The sequence below is a fragment of the Pseudophryne corroboree genome, chromosome 3 (assembly GCF_028390025.1).
Source record: "Pseudophryne corroboree isolate aPseCor3 chromosome 3, aPseCor3.hap2, whole genome shotgun sequence".
In the NCBI taxonomy this organism is placed as follows: Eukaryota; Metazoa; Chordata; class Amphibia; order Anura; family Myobatrachidae; genus Pseudophryne; species Pseudophryne corroboree.
Genome location: NC_086446.1, coordinates 235,485,249 through 235,500,379, shown reverse-complemented (window position 1 = coordinate 235,500,379; position 15,131 = coordinate 235,485,249). Strand labels below are relative to the sequence as shown.

The following is a 15,131-nucleotide window of genomic DNA, read 5'->3' as shown; positions in this document are numbered from 1 at the left end:
AGGGCACCCCTGCAAGTGTCCCGAGGCACCCCAGGGAGTCACGGCACACAGTTTGGGAACTTCTGGTATATCCTGTTCACCCAAAGCACTGTCAAAACTTAAAAAACATTGGTTCTCAGCAGTCTGGAATATAGAGGGGTAGGAGCTCATAAAGGGTATGCCATATTTGTAAAGCAACAACTACTGGATGAGCCTCTATATCTCACATGGTTCCAGTGTCCCCTTAGTGGATGTATGAGAAACATCAGGTCTGCTAGGCTGGGCCAGTACTGAATAACTTGATAGGCTTCATTTTGGGCTACTACAGTCTGAACAAATGGCCACAGATCCATTTATTTGGCAACTAGATCCAGCTAGGCAGTCTCCATGATTGTGGCTAGTAGGGTAGCCAATCTCGGGATCGGATCGTCGGTATCCAGGCCTAAAATTGTCCGGGATTCAATCCCGGAATTGGAGCTTCCAACTCCGGGGATTTCGGGATTGGCCACCACTTTAGTTTTTTCTAAGCCGGGCATCTTTGAGCGTCCTCAGGAGGCTCAGACGCTGCCCGGCTCCCTCTGCTCAGCTCCCCCTCGCCCCGGGTCTGCGCATTGCGCAGCGTGACGTGAAGTCATAGGTCACACGTGCAGCCAGCTGCCCTTCTGCCGGACCTCACTGCCGCCCTGCACTACCCGCCCTCCAATCCAGATTAGGGTGAGTTATCTGGGCTGGTCAGGGCAGGGGGGTGGGGGTGCAACACACTGAAAAACAGCTAATCCTGGGTAACCAGAGATTGATCATTTTTCAATCCTGTTTCCCGGGATTTAAAAAATGGCCTGGGATTGGCCACCCTAGTGGCTAGCAGACAATCCCTTGCCTTTTTAGGTGGCTCTGATAGAAATGCACAGAGGATTTCTTCTAACCCAGTGGTTCCCAAACTTTTTTTTTTTAGTCCAGGTGCCCTAGAGTATCAGAATTTTTTTCACGGTACCCCTAGGCCAAAAGTTTCTTACTCAGAATTTCTGAGAAAAATATAAAATTACGTAAATTGTGTTCATAGGTCATCCTTAGGTTCAGTTATGTGGTAAAGGACAGGATTCACTTCTGTTTATCCATAACTTTCATGACTGGAAGCCATAAGCACTGGTTTTATTTATTACATTGACCGTAAATAATTTGAATTGGTCCTGGACCACCAACCAAGGGCACCCATGCAAGTACCCCGGGGCACCCCAGGGTGCCTAGGAACACAGTTTGAGAACCACTGTTCTAACCAATTGATGTAGAATTGAAATGGAAAGCTACTGGTCTTAAAAAGTAGAGGACAAATACCATTGTTTGCCTACAGTTTTCTTTAAACTACCAGATACAAAATTATTTGAGAAGACCTTCCATTATTTTAAAGAGCATCAGTCACTTGATTTATCAAATCAACTATGGCAGAGTTAAACCTGTTCCTCATATTTTGCTTCAGAAATTTAAATAATCCACTTTACAGGTATGTCCATTTACAGTGCAGCTTCTGTCATGGCAAAGAACCTCTCTCGACGTGCCATGTCCTGGGCACCTCGTCCAAGATAAGCATCTTTTTATTAAAATGTACTGATAATGTACATAAATAAAGTAACTGGGAGTGACAAAACGACATTGCTAGCTTGAACTGATCAATTTGATGCATGACATTTGTACATCAGTGTACAGAGTCTAAATTTGAGCAAAACGGGCTCAGATCCAAGCGACCACAGCTTTTCCTTATGCAGAGTTCTATATGCTTAATCTGTGACTTTATAAAACCAATTCCTGTGTGGTTAATTTCGCAGCCCACCATCTCTAGTACACCGGATTTTTGCTGCGATGCACATAAGATCTAAAATTTAAAAGGAAAGCCTGGCACACTACTTCTCTAGATGTCTCACGCCATGTGTACACACGGTGAGATCCTTGCTATGGTCAATTTTGACTATGCTATTTCCCTTGAACTCCCCGGAGCCCAGCACCACCGATTTTGACTAACTTTTCTTGAGATATGGACTATGTGTGCTTACGATTTTGGCTTATGTGAGATGTCATTGACATGTGAGATGAACTAGATAGTACACCAATCTAGCAAGAATTGACTTGCCTGCACAGTCTATCTTTTCTTGCGATGCCGACCTGGCGGGACCGCACAACGGCATCGAATCGGGATCACAAGGTGACTTTCACTTTGCGATTTGCACTAACTTTTCTTGCGATTTTGACTATATAGTGAAAATCGAAAGAAAATATCTCACCATGTGTACACACCTTTAGAGGACACATCTGTTTTCTCCTACCAATCTGACTGATATATATTATTGCCTAATCATGCTGACTTATGAGACGTAGAACATGACCTGATTGGCAAATTATGTCTACCATCACTAACCACAATTGATAGGAAAACCGAGGGTGGGTGTAAACATTGTGTGATCCCTCAGAGTTAATATAAAAACTGCATTCTTAATATGAGAAAATGAAAGTGAAAACATGGGTGATTTGTAAGTAGACAGTTTTTAAACCAGTCTTCTTTTTCATACTGTAGGTACTTTAATTTTTATTTGTGCTGGTGATTTCAACAAATGTATACGGACAGGCCCCGTCCTTTACTTCAACTACATACACAATATTAACAAAAAATGCTAGTTAAGTTCTCCAAAATGCAAGTCCTTTAGATCTAGTAAATCATGGTAAAAAAATAAAATAAACTCTTGCTTTTTTCTTTAAATATTTAAAGTAGGTTCAATAGACGCTACTGAACAGTAGATGGTGCAAGGATCCTTGCAATGTTCCAATAACTTGTTCTGTGCCAGGCCTCGGCCTACAGACACACAAGAAGCCATTTGAAACTGCTGATGAAACTGCATACTGTGCTCGAGAGAAATACCTGCACTGATCTATTTCTAGATTACTACTACACCCTAAGCATACAATGTCAAGAATTAGAAAACTGTACAGAACATAATTGCAGTGCAGGGTTTATATGTTTTACATGACATACTGTATTTTGTTTAAAAAAACATTATCCATTACTGTAATATATATATATATATATATATATATATATATATAAGTAATTCCAGAGTGAATCAGTGTTTAAGAAACATGCACACATTCAGGGAGTGAGCACAGCTTAGTGTAAATGGCACAAACCCAGGACGTGAACTCCGTCTATTATACATGGCACACATAGGGACTAAGCATAGCATAAGTAGCAAATACTTGGAGAGTGCGCACAGCATGCTATGTATGGTATGTATTCCGGGGCTGAACAAAGCTTAGTACATATGGCACACATTCAGGGACTGGGCTCAGCTTTGTGGCACGTTGAAAGGGACCGAGCACAACCTAGTGTACATGGCACACGTCAAAGACTGAGCACAGCTTTACTTACATGATATACATACATACATACATACATACATACATACATACAAGTGCTGAGTAGTGCTTACTATACTTCATGCACAACCAGGAACTGAGTACTGCTTAGTATACATGGCACACACTCAGGGACTGAGCACGGCTCAGTATACAAGGCACACACTCAGAGACTGAGCACAATTTAGTAAACATGACACATACCCGGGAATTGAGAACAGCTGAGTACATGGCACATGGAGGTACTTTAAAGTGGACAAGATCTGGTATCAGCATTCACTCTTACCCTGCCCTGGAGACAGAGTACAGCTTAGAATACATTTCACTCAATTAGTGACTGAGCACATCCTAATATACATGGTAAATACTCAGCAACTCCGCACGGCTTAATACGCATGGCCTGTTCTCAGGCTCCTAATTATAATTTAATAAATGTGGCATATACCTAGGGACTGAACACAGCTTAGCATACATGCCACATAGAGTTACTTGTTACAACATGAAAAGAGGCAGAGGACAGCTGTCAGCATATTTTCTCTCACCCTGCCCTGAATAGGTGACGGCTTGAGCTCGGTGCTCCTGTAACATACAAGTGCCACTCTCTCATACACACTCCTCACCACGCTGCAGAAATTACTCATGTGTAAAGCAAGAGCATTGGTATACAAGGGAGAGTATGCTGTATATGGTTACTGCAGCAGCTGAAGACAGACATGACTTTAATTCTCACCTCATGTTCACATATCTTGATTATTACTTTTGCGGTTTGTGTTAATTTATGATTTCCTGTAGGGAACAAGAAATAGAAAAGGCAGTTGGCAAATAATAGTTTTTCCCCAAAATTGTCAGGTAGGAAACTGAATTGCTGATGTTAATGGAAGCACCAAGCGCCTATTACTAAGTAGGAGAAAACAGCCCCGAAGAAACAATCTATAAATGTCCTCTTAGAAAAAAACATTAGATACCATACAATTGTCCCAATTTCCATGTAACAGTACGGATTTGGACACTTCTGAATTGGGTGTTTCTAGGCTTATTTGGGTGGAGTTTGGGTAGATCAGGGGCAGGCCCCATTTGATCCCAATTTCGCACATGTAAATGTGGGGTGAGGTATACTGTATGAACCCGATAGTTGGTATAGGAACAGCATTACAGCATTTAAATATAGTACATGAATGTAATGGAAGATTAAAGCAATATATACAGATGTGTAGTCATAGATCTTTGCTACAGTCATGCCAATCAGCCCCTCTTGGCACAGCCATGTTGAGAGAGAATCTTCTAGCGTTGGGCATCTTTTTCGCAACACAATGTGACTAGGACACACAAAGAGATTGTGCTGATTGCTTTCATATATGACACTTGTATATCTGTGTTTGCAACGGAGTCTCTGAATCTGTATACGAAGTGCCACAATGTAGCAGCTGCAGCTTTTTTCCCAATACAAGTTCTGTCCTGTCAATTTACTAAGCTTTGGACAGAGATCAAGTGGACGGAGATAAAGTACCAGCCAACCAGCTCCTAACTGACATTTTTCAAACACAGCCTGTGACATGGCAGTTAGGAGCTGATTGGCTGGTACTTTATCTCCGTCCAATTTTTCTCTGTCCAAGGTTTAGGGGTGTATTCAATTGCTGTCGGAAGCTGCCGTTTTGTCGGAAAGATGGCAGTTGTCAACAGGTTTAGTTCGGAAGGGGTTCCGACCTATTCAATGCCGGCTGATTTTTTCTGACAAGTCAGGAATTCTAGACTTGTCGGAAAACATGTGGAATGTCAGATAAAGTGCAGATCCACGTGTTCCACGGCCAAATCAGACAGGTTTTGGCCCCAGTTATGACAATGTCAATCCGACTTTTTTAAAGTCGGATTGAAATTGTCGGAACCAGGGAGATGAGAAGGTGGAGTGGGGACGGGTGAGTATTGGCAGCAGACTCGGCCGCATGGCAGTGGCAGCAGCAGAAACTCCGGCGTTCAGCAGACCCGGCCGCACGGCAGAGGCTGCCGCAGCAGGAACTCCGGCGCTCAGCAGACCTGGCCGCACGGCAATGGCAGCCGCAGCAGGAACTCCGGTGCTCAGCAGACCTGGCTGCACGCCAGTGGCAGCAGCAGCACGGACACCTGCCTCCCCAGGTACTAACAGCTGTTGGGAGCGGCCAAATCCGACAGTCGGATTTGGCTGTCCCATTGAATACTGACCTGTCAGGTCCTTTTTCCATGGGAAAAGACCTGACAGGTATTGAATACACCCGTTAATAAATAGACCCCCTAAGTCACACACAATATACAAGTGTCATAAAATAGGATTTTAATACATACCGGTAAATCCTTTTCTATTAGTCCGTAGAGGATGCTGGGGTCACATCAAGAACCATGGGGTATAGACGGGATCCACAGGAGACATGGGCACTTTAAGACTTTCAAAGGGGTGTGAACTGGCTCCTCCCTCTATGCCCCTTCTCCAGACTCCAGTTATAGGAACTGTGCCCAGGTAGACGGACATTTTGAGGAAAAGGATTTATTGTTAAACTAAGGTGAGATACATACCAGCTCACACCTCAAGCACGCCGTACAACATGGCATTTAACACAACGCCAGTAAACGGCATGAACATTATCAGCAACAGGCTTACTATAAACGTAACACAACATGTGTGTAACCACAACTAATAACTGCAGATACAGTACGCACTGGGACGGGCGCCCAGCATCCTCTACGGACTAAGAGAAAAGGATTTACCGGTAGGTATTAAAATCCTATTTTCTCATACGTCCTAGAGCAGGCATGTCCAAACTGCGGCCCTCCAGCTGTTGAGAAAATACATATCCCAGCATGCCCTGACACAGCTTTAGTATTCTCTGACAGCAAAACTGTGTCAGGGCATGCTGGGATATGTAGTTTCACAACAGCTGGAGGGCCGCAGTTTGGACATGCCTGTCCTAGAGGATGCTGGGGTCACATCAAGAACCATTGGGTTATACCAAAGCACTAGAACGGGCAGGAGAGTGCGGATGACTCTGCAGCACCGAGTGACCAAACATGAGGTCCTCATTAGCCAGGGTATCAAACTTGTCGAACTTCGCAAAGGTGTTTGAACCTGACCAAGTAGCCACTCGGAAAAGTTGTAATGCCGAGAACCCCCGGGCAGCCGCCCAGGACGAGCCCACCTTTCTGGTAGAATGGGCCTTCACCGATTTCGGTAACGGCAATCCAGCCATAGAATGAGCCTGCTGAATCGTACGACAGATCCAGCGCGCAATAGTCTGCTTGGAAGCAGGAGCCCCAAATTTATTGTGAGCATACAGGACAAATAGAGCCTCTGTTTTCCTAAACTGAGCCGTTCTGGCGACATAAATTTTCAAAGCTCTTACTACATCGAGAAACTTCGATTCCAGGAAGGCGTCAGTAGTCACTGGCACCACAATAGGTTGGTTCAAGTGGAACGACAAAACCACTTTTGGCAGAAACTGCTGACGAGTCCTCAACTCTGCTCTATCTTCATGAAAGATCAAATAAGGGCTCTTGTGAGACAAGGCCGCCAATTCAGACACCCCCCTTGCAGATGCCAAGGTCAACTTTCCAAGTAAGGAATTTCAACTCTACCTTCTGTAAAGGTTCAAACCAATGAGATTGAAGGAATTGCAACACCATGTTAAGATCCCATGGTGCCACAGGGGGCACAAAGGGAGGTTGGAAGTGCAACACGCCTTTCACGAAGGTCTAAACTTCTGGAAGGGAGGCCAATTGTTTTTGGGAAAAAAAACAGATAAAGCTGAAATTTGAACTTTAATTGAGCCCAACTTTAGGCCCGCATCCAGACCGGCTTGTAGAAAATGGAGAAAACATCCTAATTGAAATTCTTCCGTAGGTGCCTTCTTGGATTCATACCAAGACACGTATTTTCTCCAAATATGGTGGTAATGTGTAGACGTTACTTCTTTCCTGGCCTGAATAAGAGTGGGGAGGACTTCCTAGGGAATACCCTTTCGGGCTAGGCTCCGGCATTCAACCTCCAAGCCGTCAAACTAAGTCGCGGTAAGTCTTGGAACACGCACGGCCCCTGCTGTAACAGATCCTCCCTCAGAGGAAGAGGCCAGGGATCTCCTATGAGTAATTCCTGCATATCTGAATACCAAGCCCTTCTTGGCCAGTCTGGTACAATGAGGATCGCTTGAACCTTTGTTCTTCTTATGATCTTTATCACTTTTGGAATGAGTGAAAGCGGAGGAAACACATACACCGACTGAAAAACCAGAGCGTCCACTGCTATTGCTTGAGGGTCTCTCGACCTGGAACAATATGTCTGAAGTTTCTTGTTGAGGCGAGACGCCATCATGTCTATTTGAGGAATTCCCCAAAGACTTGTCACTTCTGCAAAGACCTCTTGATGAAGACACCACTCTCCTGGATGGAGATCGTGTCTGCTGAGGAAGTCTGCTTCCCAAATGTCCACTCCTGGAATGAAGATTGCTGACAGAGCGCTTGTATGCCTTTCCGCCTAACGGAGTACCTTTGTGGCCTCTGCCATTGCCGCTCTGCTCTTTGTTCCGCCCTGGCGGTTTATGTACGCTGCTGCTGTTATGTTGTCCGACTGAATCAAGACAGGCCGATTGCGAAGATGTTCCGCTTGCAGAAGGCCGTTGTGAATGGCCCTTAACTCCAGAACGTTTATGTGTAGACACATTTCCTGGCTTGACCATTTTCCCTGGAAGCTTTCCCCCTGCGTGACTGCTCCCCAGCCTCGGAGACTCGCATCCGTGGTCACTAAGATCCAGTCCTGGATCCTGAACCTGCGTCCCTCTAGGAGGTGAGAGCTGTGCAGCCACCACAGGAGTGAGATTCTGGTCTTGGAAGACAAGGTTATCCTTCGGTGCATGTGCAGATGGGACCCGGACCACTTGTCCAACAGGTCCCACTGAAAACTCTGGCATGGAATCCTCCAAACTGAATGGCCTCGTAGGCCGCCACCATCTTCCCCAGCAACCGAGTGCATTGATGGATCGATACTCTTGTTGGTTTCAGCATTTGTTTGACCAGGTTCTGAATTTCTAGAGCCTTTTCCACTGGAAGAAAAACTCTCTGTAATTCTGTGGCCAGAATCATTCCCAAAAACGACAGCCGTCTCGTCGGAATCAACTGTGATTTTGGCAAGTTTAGGAGCCAACCATGTTGCTGCAGAATTGTCAGGGAGAGTGTAATGTTCTGCATCAATTAGTCCCTGGATCTCGCCTTTATCAGGAGATCGTCCAAGTACGGGATAATTGTGACTCCTTGTTTGCGCAGGAGAACCATAATTTCGGCCATTACTTTGGTGAAAACCCTCGGAGCCGTGGACAGACCAAACGGCATCGTTTGAAAATGGTAATGACAATCCCGAACTGCAAACCTCAGGTAAGCCTGATGTGGGGGATAAATTGGAACATGCAAGTAGGCATCCTTTATGTCTACCGACACCATAAAATCCCCCTCCTCCAGACTGGAGATCACTGCCCGGAGAGATTCCATCTTGAATTTGAATTTTTTTAGATAGAAATTGAGGGATTTGAGGTTCAGGATTGGTCTGACTGAGCAGTCTGGCTTCGGGACCACAAACAGACTCGAATAAAAGCCTTTTTCCTGTTGTGATGGGGGAACCCTGACAATGACTTAATTGTGACACAATTTTTGTATTGCGGTGCATACCACCTCCCTGTCTGGAAGTAAAGCTGATTTGAAAAATCGGTGAGGGGGACATCTTGAAACTCCAGTTTGTACCCTTGGGACACTATTTCTAAAACCCATGGGTCCAGGGCCGAACGAGCCCAGAACTGACTGAAGAGTCTGAGACGTGCCCCCACCAGTGCAGACTCCCGCAGAGGAGCCCCAGCGTCATGCAGTGGACTTGGCACAAGCCAGGGAGGACTTCTGCTCCTGGGAACCGGCCACGGCCGGTGATCGTTTACCTTTTCCCTTTCCTCTAGTAGCAAGGAAGGAAGACCCTCGACCCTTTCTGTATTCATTGGGCCGAAAGGACTACATCTGATAGTGGTGTGCTTTCTTTTGTGGTGCAGGCACATAAGGTAAAAATGATGACTTACCCACGGTAGCCGTAGATACCAAATCAGCGAGGCCGTCACCAAACAACACACCACCTTTATACGGTAGAGACTCCATAGCTTTCTTAGAGTCAGCATCAGCATTCCACTGATGAATCCACAATGCTCTCCTAGCTGAGAATGCCATGGCATTGGCCCGTGATCCCAAGAGGCCAATATCTCTCGCAGCTTCCTTTAGGTAGACTGCAGCGTCCCTGATATGACCTAGTGTCAAAAGAATGCTATCCCTATCCAGGGTATCCATTTCAGATGACAAGTTATCTGCCCATTTTTCGATAGCACTACTCACCCATCCATAAATGGATTTCAATGTACTTTCCAGTCTACGATCTGCAGGGTCCTTTAGGGCTGCCATGTCAGGGGACGGGAGAGCCACCTGTTTGGACAGCCGTGACAGAGCTTTGTCCACAATGGGGGGTGACTCCCATTTTTCCCTATCCCCAGAGGGAAACGGATACGCCACTACAATCCTTTTGGGAATCTGAATCTTCTTGGCAGGACTTTCCCAAACCTTTTTACAAAGCGTGTTCAGTTCATGAGAGGGAGGAAATGTTACCTCAGGTTTCTTCCCTTTATACATACAGACCCTAGTATCAGGAACAGTAGGGTCCTCAGTGATATGTAATACATCTTTTATAGCCACAATCATGTACTGAATGCTCTTTGCCAGTTTTGGATCTATTCTGGCATCACTATAGTCGACACTTGAGTTGTCCGTGCCGGTATCCGTGTCTGCCAGCTGGGCAAATGAACGTTTTTGTGACCCCGAGGGGGTCTGGACTTGAAGCAACACATCATCTACGGATTTCTTCTAAGCCTGGTTCCGAGACTCAGATTTATCCAGTTTTTTATTTATCAGAGCCACATTTGCATTCAAAGCACTCAAAACATTCACCCAATCAGGTGTCGGCAGTGCCGTCAGGGTCTTTTCCACAGCCGTTTGTGTCCCTAACATAGTCTCCTCCTGGGAAGAGCACTCCGCCTCAGACATGCCGACACACGTGCACCCACCACATGAAGATACACTGGGCCTATAGGGGACAGACCCACAGTAAAGCCTGTCAGATTGACACGGAGGGAGATATTGCCAGCTCACACCCCAGCACCCAACCCCGGTCTGAAAATACTACAGAAAATGTCCCAGACCTGCAGCGTTTTTATAAATTATATATATATATAAAATATATAAGATTTTAAACCTACCGGTAAATCTATTTCTCCTAGTCCGTAGAGGATGCTGGGGACTCCGTAAGGACCATGGGGTATAGACGGGCTCCGCAGGAGACATGGGCACCTAAAAGAACTTTTCCTATGGGTGTGCACTGTCTCCCCCCTCTATGCCCCTCCTCCAGACCTCAGTTAGAGAACTGTGCCCAGAGGAGATGGACAATACGAGGGCAGGATTTTATAAATCCAAGGGCAAGATTCCTACCAGCCCACACCAATCATACCATGTAACCCGGAACATACATAACCAGTTAACAGTATGAACAAACAACAGTAGCGGTCCAAGACCGATTCCAACTGTAACATAACCCTTATGTAAACAACAACTATATACAAGTCTTGCAGAGTTTCCGCACTGGGACGGGCGCCCAGCATCCTCTACGGTCTAGGAGAAATAGATTAACCGGTAGGTTTAAAATCTTATTTTCTCTTACGTCCTAGAGGATGCTGGGGACTCCGTAAGGACCATGGGGTTTATACCAAAGCTCCCAATCGGGTGGGAGAGTGCGTATGACTCTGCTGCACCGACTGAGCAAATGCTAGGTCCTCATCAGCCAGGGTATCAAACTTGTAGAATTTAGCAAAAGTGTTTGACCCAGACCAAGTTGCTGCTCGGCAAAGCTGTAATGTCGAGACGCCCCGGGCAGCCGCCCAAGAAGAGCCCACCTTCCTAGTGGAATGGGCCTTAACCGAACGCGGTAACGGCATTCCAGCCGTAGAATGAGCCTGCTGAATCGTGTTACAGATCCAGCGAGCAATAGTCTGCTTCGAAGCAGGCGCGCCAATCTTGTTGGCAGCATACAGGACAAACAGAGCCCCTGTTTTCCTAATTCTAGCCGTCCTGGCTACATAAATCCTCAAGGCCGTGACTACATCCAGGGACCTGGAATCCGCCAAGTCACTCGTAGCCACAGGCACCACAATGGGTTGTTTCAAATGGAATGAAGAAACCACCTTAGGCAAAAATTGAGGGTGTGTCCTCAGTTCCGCTCTATCAACATGAAAAATCAAGTAGGGGCTCTTGTGAGACAAGGCCGCCAATTCTGACACTCGCCTTGCAGATGCTAAGGCCAACAACATGACCACCTTCCAGGTAAGAAATTTCAACTCAACCTTGTTAAGTGGTTCAAACCAGTGTGATTTTAGGAACTGCAACACTATGTTCAGGTCCCATGGTGCCACTGGAGTCACAAAAGGAGGCTGGATGTGTAGCACTCCCTTTACAAAAGTCTGGACTTCTGGAAGAGAAGCCAATTCCTTCTGAAAGAACATCAAGAGGGCCGAAATCTGTACCTTAACAGAGCCTAATTACAGGCCCATATCCACTCCTGTCTGTAGGAAGTGGAGAAAACGACCCAAATGAAAATCTTCCGTAGGGGCGTTCTTGGTTTCACACCAAGACACATATTTTCACCAGATACGGTGATAATGTTTTACCGTCACCTCCTTTATAGCCTTTATTAGAGTAGGGATGACCTCCTCCGGAATCCCCTTCTCAGCTAGGATCCGGCGTTCAACCGCCATGCCGTCAAACGTAACCGCGTTAAGTCTTGGAACACGCAAGGACCCTGCTGCAACAGGTCCTCCCTTAGAGGAAGAGGCCAGGGATCTCCTGTGAGCATCTCCTGAAGATCTGAGTACCAGGCCCTTCGAGGCCAGTCTGGAACAATGAGTATTGTCTGTACTCTTTTTCGCCTTATGATCCTCAACACCTTTGTGATGAGAGGAAGAGGAGGAAAGACGTAGACCGATTGGAACACCCATGGCTTTACCAGGGCGTCTACTGCTACTGCCTGAGGGTCCCGGGACCTGGCACAATACCTCCGAACCTTCTTGTTGAGGCGTGACGCCATCATGTCTATTTGAGGAACTCCCCAAAGACCCGTTATCACTGCAAAGACTTTTTGATGAAGTCCCCACTCTCCTGGATGGAGATCATGTCTGCTGAGGAAGTCTGCTTCCCAGTTGTCCACTCCCGGAATGAAGACAGCTGACAGAGCGCTTACGTGATTTTCCGCCCAGCGAAGAATCCTGGTTGCTTCCGCCATCGCGGCTCTGCTTCTTGTCCCGCCTTGGCGGTTCACATGAGCCACTGCTGTGACATTGTCTGATTGAATCAGAACCGGTAGGTTGCAAAGAAGACTCTCCGCTTGTCGAAGGCCGTTATATATGGCTCTTAGCTCCAACACGTTGATGTGTAAGACAGGACTCCTGGTCTGACCACAGTCCCTGAAAATTTCTTCCTCGGGTGACTGCTCCCCATCCTCGGAGGCTCGCGTCCGTGGTTACCAGGATCCAGTCCTAAATTCCGAACCTGCGACCCTCCAGAAGGTGAGCACTTTGCAGCCACCATAGAAGAGACACCCTGGTCCCGGGGGACAGTGTTATTTTCCGATGTAAATGTAGATGGGACCCGGACCATTTGTCCAGAAGGTCCCATTGAAACGTCCTTGCATGGAACCTGCCGAAGGGGATGGCCTCGTAGGCTGCCACCATTTTCCCCAGAACACGAGTGCATTGATGAACTGACACTCTTTTTGGCTTTAGCAGGTCTCTGACCATGTTCTGGATGTCCTGGGCTTTTTCCAACGGGAGAAAAACCTTCTTTTGTTCCGTATCCATTACATACCTAGGAACGTTAGTCGAGTTGTTGGAATCAACTGTGACTTCCGTAGATTTAGAATCCAACCGTGTTGCTGGAGCACTCTCAGAGAGAGTGTCACATTGCTCAGCAATTACTCTCTTGATCTCGCCTTTATCAGGAGATCGTCCAAGTATGGGATAATTGTGACTTAATGCTTGCGCAGGACCACCATCATTTCCGCCATTATCTTGGTGAAAATCCTTGGGGCCGTGGAAAGCCCAAACGGCAACGTCTGAAATTGGTAATGACAATCCTGTACAGCGAATCTCAGGTACTCCTGATGGGAAGGATATATGGGGACCATGAAGGTAAGCATCCTTTATGTCCAGTGACACCATAAACGCCACCTCCTCCATGCTGGCTATTATCGCCCTGAGCGATTCCATCTTGAATTTGAATCTTTTCATGTACAGGTTTAGGGATTTTAGATTCAAAATAGGTCTGACCGAACCATCCGGTTTCGGGACCACAAAGAGGGTTGAATAGTATCCTCTTCCCTGTTGGTTCAAGGGAACCCTGATAATTACTTGCTGTTAACACAGCGTTTGAATTGCAGCTAACATTACATCCCTGTCTGGGGTAGAAGCTGGTAAACTTGAAAAATCGGTGTGGGGGCACCTCTTCGAATTCCAGTTTGTAGCCTTGGGAAACTATTTCCAACACCTAAAGGATTCAGGTCTGAGCTGACCCAGACCTGGCTGAAGAGTCGAAGACGAGCCCCCACCGGTGCGGACTCCCGCAGGGGAGCCCCAGCGTCATGCAGTGGGTTTTGTAGAAGCCGGGGAGGACTTCTGTTCCTGGGCACCAGCCGAAGCAGGTGTTCTTTTCCCTCTACCCTTACCTCTGGCAAGGAAGGAGTATCCCCGACCTCTTCTGGACTTTTGTGACCGAAAGGACTGCATCTGATATGTTGGAGTTTTCTTCTGCTGTTGGGGAATAAACGGTAAAAAGTTAGATTTACCTGCGGTATATGTGGAAACCAGGTCCGCCAGCCCATCCCCAAACAACACGTCTCCCCTATAGGGTAGAACCTCCATATGCTTTTTCGAATCCGCATCACCCGTCCACTGGCGGGTCCATAAGGATCTTCTCACTCAAATAGCCATGGCATTGGCTCTGGAAGCCAGTAATCCAATGTCCCTTTGAGCGTCTCTCATATACAAGACTGCGTCTTTGATATGGGCTAGAATTAACAAAACAGTATCTCTATCCATGGTATCAAGGTCAGCCGACAGGTTATCTGTCCAGGCTGAAAATGCGCTACATACCCATGCCGATGCAATTGTCGGTCTTCGCAAAGCTCCAGTATGTGAATAAATAGACTTTAAAGTAGTCTCTTGCCTGTGATCCGCAGGATCCTTGAGGGCCGCTGTGTCTGGAGACGGTAGCGCCACTTTCTTTGACAGGCGCGTTAAAGCCTTATCCACAGTGGGAGAGGATTCCCAACGTACCCTGTCCTGTGTAGGGAAGGGGTATGCCATATTAATTCTTTGGGGAATCTGCGGTCTCTTATCCGGAGTCTCCCAAGCTTTTTCAAAAAAAACTCATTAAGTTCATGAGATGGGGGAAAGTTTATTATCTGTTTCTTTCCCTTAAACATGTGTACCCTCGTGTCAGGAACAGAGAGGGTTCATCAGCAATATGCAACACATCTCTTATTGCTATAATCATACACTGAATGCCCTTTGTCACCTTAGGGTGCAATTTAGCTTCATCATAGTCGACACTGGAATCAGAGTCCGTGTCAGTAGTTGTGTCCACAATTTTTGCCAAGGGACGCTTTTGAGACC

General features: G+C 46.5%; 1 protein-coding gene across 15 annotated transcripts in view; it reads right to left on the bottom strand.

Moving 5' to 3' along the window:
- The window catches only part of ZMYND8 (zinc finger MYND-type containing 8), a 248,958-nt gene that overhangs the window by 72,705 nt on the left and 161,122 nt on the right, over positions 1-15,131 (bottom strand). For all 15 annotated transcript variants that reach the window (XM_063958910.1, XM_063958912.1, XM_063958909.1 and 12 more), the window contains one exon: positions 4,109-4,164. In XM_063958910.1, coding sequence (XP_063814980.1) covers positions 4,109-4,164 — 56 coding nt within the window. The remainder of the gene's footprint in view (positions 1-4,108; positions 4,165-15,131) is intronic.